At 38.0% G+C, this 17518-nt stretch overlaps 1 protein-coding gene across 4 annotated transcripts in view; it reads left to right on the top strand.

Moving 5' to 3' along the window:
- Positions 1–3103: 3103 nt before the first annotated feature.
- The window catches only part of ctnna2 (catenin (cadherin-associated protein), alpha 2), a 258619-nt gene continuing 244204 nt past the window's right edge, over positions 3104–17518 (top strand). For all 4 annotated transcript variants that reach the window (XM_070914353.1, XM_070914379.1, XM_070914363.1 and 1 more), the window contains exon 1: positions 3104–3205. In XM_070914353.1, coding sequence (XP_070770454.1) covers positions 3104–3205 — 102 coding nt within the window. The remainder of the gene's footprint in view (positions 3206–17518) is intronic.

A 17518-nucleotide genomic window follows, 5' to 3' on the forward strand; every position in this document is an offset into this window, starting at 1 on the left:
TTTTTCAGTCCATAACCCAAAAAATATTTAGTTTACAAAGATATAAAACTGAGAACAGCAGCCAATCCTCACATTTGAGAAGGTAGAATCCGAATAAAAAATTACGTAGAAGATTATTAGAAGTAGTTAACGATACATTTTCTGGCGATCAATTAATCTATTAGTTGACTAAACTCAAAATGTTATGTTGAGTTCTTTTAATGCTTTAAACAACATTCAATTTTTAATGACAAGAAGCATTATTTTTGTATGATATGGTAATTGCTTCTCTATGTGATTTTTCAACCGTAGTGCACTGTGAATTAACATTTCCAGTTTAGTTATAACTGACACACCTACTATGACTCAGCACTCATTACCAATATCTTGACAAACTGCTTTCTATTATTGTTTTGGTTACATAATGTGTCAAGAATAGTTTCAAGCCTGGTGTTTGAGAAGTTACACTGCCATACACCAGTAAACTGTTTATTGCATTACAATGGCACTCTGATATTTTTCACAGTGCTGCTGTTTCCTCAGCAGTGGCATGTTCCTCTGCCCGAAGCATTTAAATCACTCCTGCTTATTTTCACCCTATGTACCATGCTCTGCTGGGAAACATTTAACATCATAAAGGAAAGCTGCCGAACTTCAAAAAGAGAGGCTGTCATGGGCATCATTTCTTTAGTTCTCAACTACTATTAAACTAGCTGGCTGGTAATGTAAGCTGCCTGAAATTGACATCAGCTGGTCTGAAACCATAGAGAAAGACTCACTACTTTTTTGGTGTTTCTGAACAGCAAAAAGACACAGTCTGCTGTCAAATGACAACAATAATTTCCGAAATGACAAATAGTGGAGTTTTTTCTCTCAACATAAATTATGCACACACTAGCTTGCAGAGTGCATTTACCAGACAAAAGCCTTTCACTTGTATTTTCACCAACTAATGTACATAAAGATAAATAGCTATCATTTCTGCTAGTGAAATCAACTGTAAGGAAGATCATTTTTTCATACTTTTAGATTCTGAATGTGGAAATGTTCTCTATAAGTATGTTTTGCCCCACATTCTCTGCAGCAGTTGTAGCACAACTGTAAGCTTGTTAGTTCACAATTTGCACTGTGTGAATATTTTCTAGTTTCAGGGCTCAGGTTTTGCCAGAAGTAAATTAAGACTGTAAAAATGTACAGAGAAAAGAACAGAGAAATGACATGCATCATTTCCTCAGGTTCTGTCAAACTACTGTGCGTGACAGATTGATGAGTTGACACAGACGCACAAAGCTTGATTCATTGTTCCTGTCCAGACTTCTTTGTGGGGGACAAAAATGTAATGACACCAGCGTAAGTGAAGGCCTGAAAATGTTTTTGAATCTAAAGGTCCATGCTCTTTTGAGAGAACTATAATGTCTTGGTTGTGGTTTCATCAATAGTGCCAGGTTGCCAGATTTCTTACTGTTCATCCATCTTAACCCACTGTGTGTAGTAGTAGAGGCCTCTGGCCCAGATCTGTCATTCTTATTCACATTCTTTATTACCCTTCTGCCTCATCGACATTGGCAGTAGACTGGGCCAGTCCCAGCTGGCCCATTCTGAAATTGCTTACTGTAGAAACACATCCCCACAGTAAAACAGACTGCTACCCCCATGCCAGCTGTTCCGTCCTCACATTCACCTAAAATAACCCCACTGAGCTTAAGGGTTTTAAAAACCTGTAGTGAAAAAATATTCCAAGTTAAAGAGCAGATTGTCTAAAGAACTGTACAACTGAGACTCATATTTCAGAGCTCACCTCCATATCCTTTCACTTATGTGACTTTTGGTGTTGCCATTTTCTACGACACAGTTTCTTTACTGTTTTTCTTCATTTGGATGCTCTCATAGTGCAACGCTACAGTACAATGCAGTGTTTCTACCTGAATGGTTTTAACTAATCAGAATGCTGCTCACGCTCCCTCAAAAGCAATGTGGACACATCTAAGCCAAAACTCCACTGAATGACAGCCAGCTACAAAAAAGTAGAAAAACAATACAATTCTCCCTGAATTTACTGTTGCTCTACTCAATAAGTTCCAGCTTTGGAGAGATAAAGTGTAATGGTGTTGTTAGCTAATTAAGAAAGTTAATTACAGAAATTTAAGGTTAGAGAGGTGACCAGCCTTTAATTTATGGTTTGCTGGAACTGTTGACTGTGCTTTGTTTTATTTGATGTGCAGAGCCGAGATTTGCTGACTGTCAACAGTTACTGGACAGCCACGAAAACCTTGTTTTGGGGCCAGTACTTTTCATTTGGGCTTCATTGTATTTTGTGGAAATGCTGACATGTCTGTGAGGATTGAGTATTGGCACAAATCTCATGATGAAATGTTTTTTGTTAAGGAATAATCCAGGTTATGTGGTCATTGAAAAAAAGCGTATGACATGTTGGCTAATTACCTCCTGACACAGAGGGGGATTTCCTCTGCAGAGTGCTCCATTTTCATAGCCACAGAGTGGTTTATTGTGTTTATATCATGGGCGAATTTGGGAGAACACAGTGTTTAAATGGAAATGTCATGTTGAGACTTTGTCAACCACGGAATAAAGATTAATTTGTGACAAGGAAATGTCTAACTCCATATCCTGGATGCTGGAACTGGTGCCTGAAATTTGTGATCAGTCATCCACAGGCTGTTCGCATGAAAGGCAAATACCTTTCACCATGGTCCTGAGCACTGGCACCTCTTAAAGGTGTGTTCTCCTTCTTGCTATCTTCACACACTGATTTAGCAAGACTGCAGAGAACATCGGTGGGACACGACTACCACCTATGGCTCTACAACACAATGCAGCCCTAGAAAGGCTTCGGCCATCATTAAAAACCCAACCCACTCTGACACCACTTGTTGTCTATGTGCTGTGCGTTTATGCCTGAACATCTATATTCAAAACAGCTTTTTTTTTAGTTGTTACACAGCTGAACACAGCCTACAAACTTTGTGAACACCTCTAGCCACCCTGTCCTACCTAATATAATGTGCAATGTGTCACAGCCGTTATATGTTTTAATGAGCCAAAAGCTTTTCACAGCAAAACATTCTTCTAACCATTGATCTGCTTTTTGCTACCAACAGAGACCATGACGACCGCCACCTCCCCCATCCTGTTGAAATGGGACCCAAAGAGTCTTGAAATCCGCACCCTGACTGTGGAGAGGCTTCTGGAGCCCCTGGTCACACAGGTAGTTCAGCTAACTCTTTGATGCAAATGTAACAAAAGAATCCCTCTCAAATCCAAGACTATATTTTGTGATACTCTGAAAGGCTTGTTTACTATCAGTAACCTTTGTAAGTGTCAAGGCGTCAATGGTGATGGACTGATAAACACAAGACATTTGTTAGAGCTCAGCATGAGAGAAACATTTCAAAATTACTTTCTGGTTGCACCTTTGCTGGATCACTTGTTACAAAGATGTTAAACTGTATTGGGTTTCTGCCAAGGATTTTGGCTCATTGCCACTGACTTTGTTTGGCTTCCGAGCTGAACAGATGGCTGAGCATGACTTTGGTCACCCTGGCTTGTTGTGACAGAGTCTGCGACTAGGGTTGGATATTGTTTCGATTTTCTGATTCAGATGCTGAATTTGTTTATCTGGCCCAAATCTTACTGAATCCTGGTTCAGATTACAGTCATATTATTTAACTAAGGGTTAGGGTTAGGGTTAGCCAAAGTATGTTGTCAGTAAAATCCACCTGTAGCTTCTGCAGATTTAGGCTTATGTGACATGAGTTTTCACCTGAGTCAGAGCATGTGGAAGTTGTTTGTAAGGTCTAGGATTAGGCTCAAGTCTTGGAGGGGCTTACAAAGTAGTATGTATGTCTTTTAGATTGCATTACACTGTAACAATTATAATACCAAAAATCAGTTACGATATGCTGTTGACAATGATGAATTACCTATCTCAACCAATGTTTCATCTTTCATCAAATCTATTTTAAGATTGTGCTGACATGAAGAGAAGCCAATGTCTTCCTGAAAGGTACTCGAGGAAAAAAACACATTCAGAAATCTAAAAATCTTCAGTCTGCTTTGGGAAATAGATTAAGCTCTGCTCCAGGACTAACCAGACTCCTTTTAACACATTCTGATAGAAGTGTTAGCACGGTAATAGAATAACAGAACATGCCACTGCAACTTTCCCCTAGTTTTATTTCAGAAATCCCAATACAAAATCCAGCAGACTTATTCACAGAAGTTGCTAAATGAGCACAGACTCCAGGTGGGACGGTATGTATTTTTTTCCAGAAAGAAAACAACCTTGGCAACTATCCAGGATGTTTTAATAGAGCTGCTTCATTGCAGGTAATGGCTGACCCTCTGACAGTGGTGGATATTAGATTTGGACTGGCTAGATTTACTCACAGACTCAGAACCCAGCCTGTTTACTCTTCGGTCCCCTAGAGAATGTTTAAGTATTGATTGTAGACTTTTTGGCAGCAATACACAGTCCTTTTTATCTCCTATTGTCACCTTTTTATGTTTGTTTACTTTTGGAAACAGGGGATTACTATAGCGTCTGGGTTTAACACACAAAACCCTCATACACTCACTTATTTCAAAATCATTGTATTTGACGTGGGAGTGAGTCATTGTTTTGTTAGTCACAAGAAGTCTCAAATCTTTACTCTCAAGTCTGCAGTCCGAAACAAGTCTATGCATTCTTCATCAAATTGAATTTAAGCACCAACAGAAGATGATAATTATTAGAAGTTGACCAAATAAGAGTAACAAATTAATGCTTTATAACATGTGTCTTAATTTTTTAAACGTATTCCCTGGCAATGAATGGATAGCCTTGAGACACTTCAGTAAACAAAATACAGTGCAGTTACACAACAGTTAACAGTTCTGTTTTCAAAATTAGAAATGAAAGTGCTGCACTCAACAATACAAATTCCAGCAGTGCAAACGTAAGTAGGAAATGATCTGATTCCCGTGACATAAAGTGTCTGTGTAAGCTATCGTTCCATAATAGCTCATTGCTCTGTTTTAATAGATAATATCTGCATAATATCAGTAAAGAATCCTCCACTTTGGCGTTGGGGAGAGTTACAGCTCTTCACAGATCATTTGTGTTGAGTCCAAGTTGAGTTGCAGCCCTTTTTCGATATTGTCAAGTCGTGTTGAAATCAAAACATTTGTAGGTTTAGGTCATGTGACTCAAGTCCAAACTTCTCATTAATCATCATCATCTGCTGTTTTTTTCTTGTTTGCTGAAGCTGACAGATGCTATCCATTACACTACAGTGATGGAGGCTTTAGGAATAAAATCTTTTCAGTGTTATGATGTTCATATCAATGTCAAATTTGCCAACATAATCATAGAAAAGGCTGTGAGGCTCTCAAATAGGATCTGTACGTGCATCACTTGTTGAATCCACAAAACAGCACAGTACATGGCAGCATGTGGTTTCTGAACAGACGGGTAACATGCTTAAGTGCAAATCCTGATCATCCTTGAGGCCATAATTGCACTAGACTTGATTGCTTGATTTTTTAAATCTTTTTGTTCATGGCAAATTACCAAAATAACAGTCAGGGGAGAAAAAAAGATTGGAGCATATATGGCTGAATACGAGCAGAAGTTTAGAATGTGTTTCACTCCTGATTAATTTTATAAGATTTCTAAGCTTCAGTTATTGCCGGCCATCAAGCATCACCATCCGTCTCCGTATTCCTGCCCGTATAACTTTATGGGTTTTGGGCTTATTTGCTTTAATTGGATTACAAAAAAAGGCTTCCAATGAACCACCATTACTGTTTGCTTGGAGAAAATCCAGACATGCATTTTTCAATTGGCACCGTCAGCTTAGTTTGAATAGCATTGGCATCAAATACTCATCAATAAAACTCTTATGAAATATATATTCTGATTTTAGGCAGGCTTGAGCTGAAATATGGAGGTAGACAGCATATAAAATCCGACCCAGTTGTTTTCCATTCAGACTTGCATTGTCTGTTTGCTCACATGAATGGTCGTCAAAGTGACAGGTAGGTAATTGCTTAATGTTAGCAGGATGAAAGGATGATGAGCTTCCTCTCTTAACACATAGTGATCATTATTAATTCCATTCTATAGCAATGCCTGACTGCCCTTACAGCAAATTATGTGTCTGTCTACCAAACGTTTTTATTTCAAAAATGATGTCTCTCCTTGACATCTTAATTTCTTTTTATTGAAATCAACGTTTTGCAGCACTGATCCCTGCATTCATTCAGACAGCTTCATTCTGAGTGTGTGAATTTCCCTGCGTAGTGCGTATTGATTTCGCCAAAAGATAAAGAATTCATATGCAGGTCGTTTGTCAGACAGGTCTAATAATAATCATAGGATCCTTTCAGTGTTATGATCTAGGGGAGATTAACTGAGAAATGTTGTGGTGTTTGTCTTATAAGTACTTTTTTTAATGAACTTTATTTACTCCCTCCATCTTTCCTTTCTGTACTGATGGATATCACAGTTAATACTGATTCATAAACTATACTATTACTACACTATAATAGTAAAGTGCTGCAACAAAGATTATTTTCCAATATGCATTCACTACATAACTATAGGAATAAGCACAATAGCCATCTATATGGTAGTTAATCTTTTCTTCAATTGCATTGGAAGTATGAAGCATTTTCGGATATGAACGAGACGCTGTGATTGTTTTTCCTGTCAATTTGGATGATTCAGTGTTTTTGGACGGAATAAAAGGTTGCCTCAGGAGGATAGACAAACAGGCTCCCCCTGGCATTGCTTGAGATAGCGGGCTCATTTATCATGGCCAAGCCTCTTTCACCCCTGCTAGAGTACTGGGCAAGTCCATAGCTAATAATACTGAGGGGCTTACTTTATCACTGCGTTTGATGGCAGCATGCCTCTGATATAGTAAACATTTTTACACTGCAGGCGATAGCAATATTTTTTGAAAGAATTATATGGAGGTAGCCTTGAGGGGCAGGTGGAAAAAAAACAGGTACTAGAAGTTGGGCTGTTTTCATTTACTACAGTCTAGACTTTCTATATGCTGGTATGGGAACGTGGGGCCACGAACAGAAAAGAGCTGTCCAGAATGGTATATATGGCTATAAAAAGTGGAAAGGCTTTGATATACCCACATAAAATGATGACAGAACTTGGCAAGTGGTGAATTTGAAACTTTAGCTTTAACTAGTTTCACTCACAAGCAGACAGTTAATACTCTTGTGCGGTGTTGTTGTGGCTCTTGAAGTCTTCCTATAAGTACACATTATGAAACTTTAAATTTAAATGTCGACATGTTGCTGCTGACTCATATCAGGCATTTATTAATGTGTATGCATGGTACATGGAAACATACTATCATTTGTGAAAGGAAAAGATATAGCTGTACCATGATTTTTTGGTCCATTTCCTTTGGTCCAACATTTCTAGCCAGTGTAATGTAATACCGGAAACTATAGAGTACAGTGCAAGGAATCTCTAATTAAGTCATTATGTCAATTTCTTAACACTGTTTTATTATTTATTTTATATATGTTTGGCATACTTGTGCACATGGATGTATCCAAACAGACTAACTGAAAAAGTTGAAACACTTCGGTCAACAGTCAACAATCTCTAAGCTACTAAAGAAATAAATTAATGGTATCACGTTAGTTATCACTGGACACACATTTTTCAAAAACAGCACATCACTGCATATGTTACACATGACAAACATAAATGTTGTATTCAATTGAAAAAGAGACGTATTCGGGCTGTACAGGCTAATATTGACTCCCTGTCAGTGTATTATGGTGTACTTGACAGTAAGCATTAAAAAAAAACGATTTAAAAAAACAGCGAGTCTTGCCATTCCATGTGTCTCGGTGCTTGTCCTGCTGATACAGTATATTTGGATTTGCACTTAAATCAGAGTGTGCTGATCCCAGAACTTGTAAGTCTCACATCATGTAGTGTGTCTGCTGTAATCGTTTCACAGCAGGAGCTACTAATGAGGTAAAAACTCTCCAACCCAAATATTCAGGGTGAGAGGTGTATAGAGGCTTCATCAAAGCTTGCATTTCTACTGTCAAACACTATTTCATCAGAGAAAAGACAGTTTTTCTTCACCTCTTCATCTCTTTCTCTCTCGCTCTCTCTCACGCTCTCACTCGCACTGAATCTATTCTAATCTGCTCATTGCTTAGTATGTTTATTTAGACGCTGCTTCTGCTTCTTGCTCACCCATTCCATTTCATCTTAACTTATATAATATACACAGAAATAATGCATTGTTTATCTGTTCTTGCTTTGCTTTATTTGTTATGAATGTGCTAATTGGACTTCCCTTTCGAGGAACAACTGACAAGGGCAACTATAAATATCCCGTTTACAAAAAACGGAGACAGCCAGCAAATGTTTTTAATTAACTAGTTGAAAGGAGTTGCCTTTTTATTTCTTTAATATCAGGCTTGTTCCTGTCCACTGGTTTTTGTTAACTAAAGAACAACAGCTGTTGGATGCTTTCATTTACAACACTACAGTAATAAACGCATTTGCTGTTAAATTACCCTTTAAGAAACACATTCAACATTAAAATGGCCAAATATGACTGTGACCTGCTGTGACAATGATTAAAAATAGTAATCCAATAGACAGTTATAGTTAAAATTAAACATTAGTCCATGGGTGCCCAGTTAATATTATGATATAGTAGGTCTAATGTCTTCAGTATTCAGTACAAAGGTTGATCAAGGCATTTATTGGCTTGTGACTGTAGTACAATCTTGTTTTTTTTTAGGATTCTTTTACATTTTCTTTTACATTAGTATACTGAGTCTTGTTAACATGATATATAGCCAGTTATGTTATAAATTCAATGTAAAGTCAATGAGTTTCATTTGAAATTACTCCTCCTTCCTCTGTATTGAAATACCAGGAGTATATGAATCAGAATCAGAAATACCGGGGGGGAATTAGAATATGTCTGTGTTTATCTACCAGAGAGATGGAAAGTAACTAAGTACATTTCCTCAAGTATTGTACTTTTGTACTTTTTTTGCAATACTTGTACTTTACTTTATTTTATGCTACTTTATAGTTTTACTCCGCTACATTTCAGAGGGAGAGGCACTACATTTATCTGACAGTTAAAGTTACTTTTCAGATCCAGATTAAAGAAACAAAGAAACAAACAAAAAGCAATGAGTTGTTGGCAGTTCCACTAAAAGAGACATTTCCCCTGACTGTTCGGGCTGTACCTGAAGAGGTACGATTATTCAATATTCTTTTTAAAAAAAGAAACATTTAGGGGAAGTCATATGCAAGGATTCTATACAAGAAGCTATATTTGCTTTCCTGTTCTCAAAGCAATCATTTTTTACCATAAAACGCTCATAACTCAAAAAATTAATGAATGTTTTTCTGCCTTAAAATTGTAGATGTCTTTTCTTCAGGATGAATCTGCAGTCTGAATTTGTAGTATATTGACTAATTACTGTCAAAGGTGTTTTTGCTTTGAGGCTGTTTAATTATTATGCAGTTGGATGCAGTTTGTTAAAGTCTTTCAACTGAGTTGTTGTTATTGTGATGTGCATGCCAATTAGATTGGTTTTAGAGATTATAATTGATGCCTCATAAAAAGTCTTTGAATTTAGCTGAGGAGATGAAGACCCTAGCCATACTTTATTTTATATTTGACATGTTCCATGATTGATGCAAGTGCACTATCTTTAGCCATCTTCAAATCCAACTGGGACTTATTTTGGAGAATTTGTACATTGTAAGTTTTATATATGTCTTGTTTATTCGTATATATAGTCAGCTGACATACCTGGTAAACCCAAAAGAAAAAGTGTTAGCTCTTACGGGGTTAAAACATGACATGGGTACCACTTATCCAAAACAAAGTGGATTTTCCCCCTGATCTCTCCGCCCTAATTCCGTCTCTTGGATGGGATTTCCACCATTGGGATGTTTGGTCGTTGACATGACATTCTGCCTTCATGTGATGCAGGGAAGTGCCTCTCTGCTACACTGTCTGTCCGGTTTGCCAGACCAGAGAGAGCAATGAAATCATGTCCTAGTTATGGTTTCTTTCTTTAGGAGCCTCTGATTCCCCTGGTTGCTTTTGATACTCTAACATGGATTCATTCATGGTGAGTACTCATGTCAACCTCATGAGTGCGACTTCTCTTAATGAATGTTTGATCTCAGAGGCCGTCTCTTATGTATTAGCTCTGTATCTGAACTGGAAGTTGGTCTGTGCAACATGCAGAGCTGATTCTGTTCCAGCATTGTGTAAACTTCTTCAAATGTAAATAACTGACAATAAGGAGCTGTCACTGTGTGTATACACTGATAATTGTGCAGCCACTGTAGCTCTTTGGCTCTCTTTCATTGTCACATGGGTAAAAGTGAACACTGGCTTGATGATGAAGGCCTTTAGGAACAAGTCCTGCTTTGAAGGCAGACAAGACGAGTGAGGTTACTGAACATAGTGAATGGAAAGACAACTTAACATGAGTAAGGCTCTGTCTGTGTTGATGCTTGTCAATATTCACATGAATCACTGATTCATTATTTTGGTTTTATTGGTTATTAAGTTGAAAGCTGTTTTTCTTTGGCATTTTTGACTTCACGGCCTGGTAATGGGCTAGCAGGGCACCTGAAGGGCAGAGTTGGCTGTCAGCAGTTGATGCTTTAACCCCCTTTGTTTTTTGTATATCATCCAAGCCCAAGGTTTGGCTCCTAGTATTGGTTGGCACCTGACACGCATACACACACACGCTCTAGTGAAGGGGCTTAACATAAAGGGAGGGGAGACGACGGCGGCAAGGGGATTAAGGCTTCATGCTGCATCACTGTCATAATCCATTAAGCCAGCGGAAAAGGAGGAAGCCTGGACCTCAAACAGACACTTTTCGGAGGCAAGAAGGGATGCTGCACTCCTCCTCACAGTTTTCATTGAAACCACTGAACAGTCATTCTCAAAGTTTGGTAATTTTGGGCACTGCTACTGAAGATGATCTAAGTTTGGAGAGAATTTTAGGAATAAGGTGACAGCTTGTTTACAGCATCATACTTTTTTAAGGAAAAACAAAATTATTTCTTTGTTTAATGACTTTGGGTTATCTCAGAAGCAACCGTTATTGGAGACGAGCCACATTCAGATATTAGTATTACCTGCATCTTGGATGCACTGAAGAAGTGGGTCTAGCATGTCTTGCGCATCATTTTTGAAAGCTAAGTACTGAAAAAGAAGGGAAAAAGCTCACTGGATTTGGAGATGTGAAGTCCTCCACTCTTTGTACTCTCTTCTATCCCTTGTTTGAATTTGGATGACAGTATTTCTAAGAGGCTTTGAACCCAGCAAGAGGCGATGATGTTCAAAGGCAGTCTGGAACCCCTGCTTCTTGGCATGCTACTCATCGGACATTTGCCATGTTACAGGAAGCAATCCTTAATTTAGGTTTGAAGGGCAAATAGGGAAATGAATTGGACAGCTGGAAAAACAGTGACATCTTGTCAAGGCCAAACTACGGTTTAAATTTTCCAACATGTTGTTTCACAATAAACGTACAGTACAGTTTGAATTTGTTGTGACACTCACACTGAATTCTTAATGTTGAGTTTTGTATCAAGTTTGAAGTAGTGAAAAATCCACCCTAAAACAGTATAGCTTACATCTTATTGGTGATAAACTCAAATCTAAGTTGATTTAACATGCGGGCACCATGAAATTAAATTACATTTTGCTGTATTCCATCTTTGGTATCATTATGTAACGCATGTGATGCATTTGATTCTCAGATGTTTCTGGTGACTCACACACCTGCTCCCCTGAGAATGTTTAGCCTCTATCTTTGTTGACCTCCACAAGAATAAAACAAAAAAAAACTATGTTTTGTAATGCACCTCAGGGGCATGAAACGAAACCCACATGTAGACTCCTTTATCTTCTTGCCATTTGTCATTCTTATTTTTTCTGAACATTAGCTAGGAGGAGCTGGACATGTATTTGATATTGTGACTTATAGAAAAGAAAAGATATATAATTTATTTTCAAGTGGTTACATGGAACGGACAAATAGTGCGTGGCTATCATCTACACAACACCACTTACAAATGATATATAGGGTGACAGTTTAGTGACAAAATATGTAGTATTTATTTAGGAAGTTGACTTCAGTTTTACTTTAGATATTGTAACATAATTAAGTTCATATCTGTTTGCCATGACTGTATTTTCTTGGAGCTTGGGAAATACAGCAGTGAACTCCTCTTGCCCTGTGTACTTGCATGATTCCCTTTTGTCAACTTTTTTGCCCAGATGAAGGTCGAAAAAAACTTGTATTGCTTGTATTACTCATACTTGTATTATTCTTTTTTCTATCTCTGTGTTTTCTCCTGGAAAATAAAGATCTTTTGTATATCACTCTTGGTCACAACACCCTCACATATTAATTGAAAAGATTGTAGGTGGCCACCACATTCATTTCTCATTTCATCATCTGGCAGTGATCTCTCAGCAATCTTGCACTATGGAGGTCTCAACAGCTCTCAGGCTTCATGCTGCTGAAAATCGATGCAGTGTTGCTTCTTTTCAGTTCAACATGCGAGCTCTTAACATCACACACACATGTACAATGCAGGAATTTACTTACACAAACTTATCTCTCTCTTTTTATCTGTTACTCTCTTATTCTGTGTTTCCCTTTATTACATGTAATATCGGGGTTGTGTCATCTCTATCTTGCTCTCCTTTCTGTACTCATTGAAGTGTCAACGAACACACACACATAACCACACAGAGCATTTAAACTGATGACAGCAGAAAGGTGATGATAGTAATACTTTATTTTTACACAGTAGTATGATAAGGATGACAGCTCTGTCATTACGCAGAATGCCCCCTGTTAGCTTCTGTCTTCTCATTACCTCTGCCAGTGCCTTGGGGTCAGCTCTGGATCTTGTGAAACACACTTTCATCTGTCTTGGGGCTGTATCTTCTGACACCTTGCTATGTCAGCATATGGCTTGCCCCAGGGTTCTGAGCAGCAGCCATGCACAGATGCTGGTTGTCCGCTCTCTTTCTGCTTTTCTACCATAGAAAACACACCACATTAGAACGGATAGCCTTAGAAACACAACCCTCCTGTTTTTAACGTTAACTTTTAGTAAATGTGAGTGGACTGTACTGTCAATTGTCTCTGTTAGACCAACAATAAGGCACTTTTCAAGTTTTTCAATGACACATTGATGTCATATAAATAAGGATATAAATTCAATAAAATGTGGATGCTTTGGGTGTTGAGTGTTTCAGTTGATGTAAACTGACGTTTAACACAAGATTTTCAAAGATATCAAACTCACAGCGGAAAATTTGACTTGTCACAGTAGGAAAAGCACAGGTGCTCTGTTCTATTCGACTGTCCCAGTAAGTGTGACAATGTGACAGTGAGCCAGCATGCGCAATACCAAGACCCTGAAACTGAAACGGAATTACACCTGAACTCCACCAAATGTCAAAATGTCTTCTATCATTTAAATACTAGGTACTCTGTCTATTTTGAACTAATTGAAAATAATTAGTGTACATGTAAGTAAATATACTGAAAATTGAGCTTTAGAATGTGAGTATCCTTGATAAAATGTCAGGTGTGTTTGTATTTACTTGCTTTTGTGTTGAATGAATGCAACAATTTAGCAACTGTTTATTACAAAATAGCTATATACTTTAATACTCTAATACTTTAGGATAGTGCCTGCCCTGGGGAGTGAGTAAACACCCTAGAGTAAAGGTGTCACTACACTAAAGGAAAATAAGAATCTCACAGATGGCCGCTTTAAATTTAGGTTTTTGCCAACTGTTGAAAAAAAATGAATGTATTTATGTCCTTATGCTTGGTCAGCTGAGTAAATTCAACTGTGGTCTTGAGGCATAACTTCATGTTTTATGTGAACAGCCTTGGGTGGTTGAACGCCACGTCACGTCACATCAGACTTTTCTTAAAATACAATTATGTTTTGAAAACATACAGTTTGAACAGCACTATACATGATGTCCTCTTCAGCATGAAAGGAACATCAAGGCTAAAGTACATATTTGCTTTTGCTAATGTTTTGCTTTTATCATCAGGGACACAAAGATAAAGCCTGCACACTCCCACATTTCAAAACCTTCACAGACTAAACGTTAAAACATAGAAGCGTTCCTTTGTCCTCTTAGTTTGACAAAAGTTTTCAGTTGCTTGCAAAACACACATTGTGCACCAAATACAAGTAAGACAGAAATGTATAGATTAATCACCCATATCCTAAAAACCATAAACCCTATATGTAGTTTTTTTAATTAGCTGAATTTAATTGAATTACAGCTATCTTAAAACATTAAATACTGCTTGTCACTACTTGTACATTCTTTTATTCTGTGTTTCGTTCCCCTCATTCCTTTTTAGTTAGCAGCTCTCAAGGCTGCAGTTTACCATGTCTCAAGCACTTATTCCTTCCACAAGAAAAAAATGTATTTAAAACTTTTATCAATGAGAGAGAGAGAGAGAGAGACAGAGAGAGAGTCACTTCATTATTGAATACTGCCTGTCTCATGCCTGAAAGCTGTGGGAGCCGCAGAGGACAGTCCAAGGTCAGGGCTGCATGCCTTGTATTGTCTGCTAATCTGTGAGGCAGGACATTATTGTAGCAGGCCAGACATGTACTCACCAGTGGTGCATCCATACATTTGCCTCATCAGATATTTTGAAAACCAACACAAACCCACACTTCACAGCAGTAGAGGCCTGGACTGATAAGACCGTGACATAATGCCAAACAGCCTATGCTGTGAAGATGCTGAGCCGATGTAAGGGCGGAATACAAGTGATCCATTTGGGATGTCAAAGGACTCTGACAGTGAGCCAGCAGGGGTCTTGCCTCCCCTGTTCTGCTGTATGTGTGTTAGAGCGAGACAGAGAGGAAGAGGATGAAAGGGAAAGAAGCAGACAGAGAATCTGAGATTCTGATTGTCTGCATATTTGGCTGGGAGCAAGATCAGCACAGATTTAATCTAAATGAGACTGAATAGCCAAAAATGTGTGTCTGCCTGTTGTTTCTCTGTCCATCCTTTTATGTGTACGTGCGCTTTTAAAATTTTCTTTCTGTGTTACTTTCCTCCAGACAGCCACCGTCTTCCCCTATGACCCATAAACCCGGGATAACTTGATGAACGCTGTCTTATTATTTTACGGAACCGAAAATACCACAAAACAAGCCTATTTACATGAATAATTTACTTGCCGAGCTCAACTGTTAAAATACTTTGGTCTACAGCTCTTCTTCCTGTTTTATCTCACTTTGCTGAGTTTTGTGTTTACTTAGTGGCGGAGTTAGTGTTCAATATAAAACTTTTGCTGTGGTTTGCTGTAGTCCATCATTGGTAATTCTTTAAGAAGTAAAATCACTTTGGTTGCATAGAATTGAAACGAGTAATTACTTAAGTTTTCTGTGGTAAATATTTCATCTTTGCACTGTGCAAACTAAATTATTAATTATTAGTAACCATGGAACTGAAATTCTATCAATTTTTACAGATATGTGCACGCAAGCCGGCCGTGGTGCTTGAGTTCTTGAACTACGACTACAAATACTCCTCTGAAAGGGATTGTCAACCCTAAAACAGAATTTAAATTCTGCTTTTCAAACGATTTATTGACAAACAGAAACCCCTTTTACACCAAGGTAGCAACACACATTGGACAGAGTTTTTGTAGATGTTCCTGTGTTCTGTCTTCTGCGACATGCATAGAAGGAATCATGGTCTGAAGGTCAACGGCTGTCAGATACCACATGTGTTTTGCTCTCCTCTGGCCATTTTCTTAGTCGTGCATCTTTACCTCAGACCCTGACCTGAAAAATCAATTATTTTCCAGCGGTGTGGTTCTGGACACCTTCTGACTGTCCTGCTTTCAGTAGTTGGTTTCAGTTGAACGTTCTGCTGCTAGTAGCAACCCCCACTTGAACAGTGTCATATCAAGTGCAGTTTAACTGACATTGTGATATCCACTCTCCCTATTTACCATATAGTGCACTATATTTACTGTCCATTTAATTTGAGTGTCCAAATTCTGAGTGTATAACTTTATCCACATAGTGCCTTCAAAAGGTCCACAGTGGAACAAAAATATGCATGTCCATGGCATTTACTCTACACGTTTTTCTTAAAACAGATTTTCCGGATGTAAAAATTTACTTTTTAGCAGCTCTACACTTGTCAGTGATGACACAAAATTGTGATGAATAGTAAGTGTGCGAAATCTCAATTTACTGCTCACTATTGAGTGTCTATTATGTAGGGTGTAGTGAATGAGGTAGAGATTTAGGACACAGCCCCAGTCATTTGTCAGATCTGTGACCAAGCTAATATTGACAAGTGTCTTTTGTCTACTCCCCAGATGCCCTTGTTTGGGTGCTATCTGTAGTTGTTTTATTTTATCATTGTTAATTTGTGATTGGTTGATTTAGTTTTTCTCCATTGCCATTATACCAGCTGTGTTGCTAATACAACATTCCACTGTTATTTTACTGATGAGCTAACTGTTATGTAAGTTAGTCTTTTTTAATTTTACACTTAGACACGTAGACTGTATGTATGTTTACTAGGTAAATTACAGTGATGTACTTCCTATGGAGACTCAGTGCTGATCTTTTGTTCTTCTTGAGGGACAATGTAACGACTTTGACAACTAGTCTATATTTTTGTTCGTATAGACTAGCCAGTTTCCCTTTTATTGTATGAACTCATTTCTACAATACATTTTGCCCAACTATAGTTTATGGTATCTCATTGTTTTTTGATTTGTGGTCACAAATCAAATAATTTGTTGTCCAATAATGTTTTCACAGTACCACAATTCCTTCCAGGAAGAGCTTCAAAGGGAAGTGTGTTTAGGTCACTGTGCATAGTGAGGACAGACCATTTAATGTTCAACATTGATTTTCTGTTTGTGTGCACCCGACTTTTGTTAATGAAATTTCTCGTCATTAAATTGGCTGCACTATAATAATCTATAGGTTCATCACAGCAAAACATAGGCTGTTAAGATACAGTGGCCTCAAACCATAACCTTCATTTAGTTTTAGGTCAAAATATGTCAATGATTTAGTAATTTGTGAAATCAAAGGTCAGGTTTGCTGCAAAATTAGTTTAGGCAGTCAAAAGTCTTTGGGTCAATGAGGTCGAAAGTATTAAAATGTGAATCAAGAGTCGGCTGTGACTGTAGTACCAGGTTGAAAGCCATGGTCGAGTCCATGGGTTTTTGGTAATTGACAAAGGATGGGTACAGTATACAATATGTCCTCTGTTGCTACTACTGTATCTTCTCAGCCACAGTCCAAACCTTACTATATTCTCACACAATCTTTGAAGCCATGTTTTCTGTGGATTGCTGCACTGATTTCTTTGGCACTGATCATTGTGACCATATCTCACACTTGAAGCCATTTCAGAAAGAGATTTGAGAAAGCTTTTATGTGATTTGTCTTTGA

Source organism: Enoplosus armatus, chromosome 2, assembly GCF_043641665.1.
Source record: "Enoplosus armatus isolate fEnoArm2 chromosome 2, fEnoArm2.hap1, whole genome shotgun sequence".
Taxonomy (NCBI): Eukaryota; Metazoa; Chordata; class Actinopteri; order Centrarchiformes; family Enoplosidae; genus Enoplosus; species Enoplosus armatus.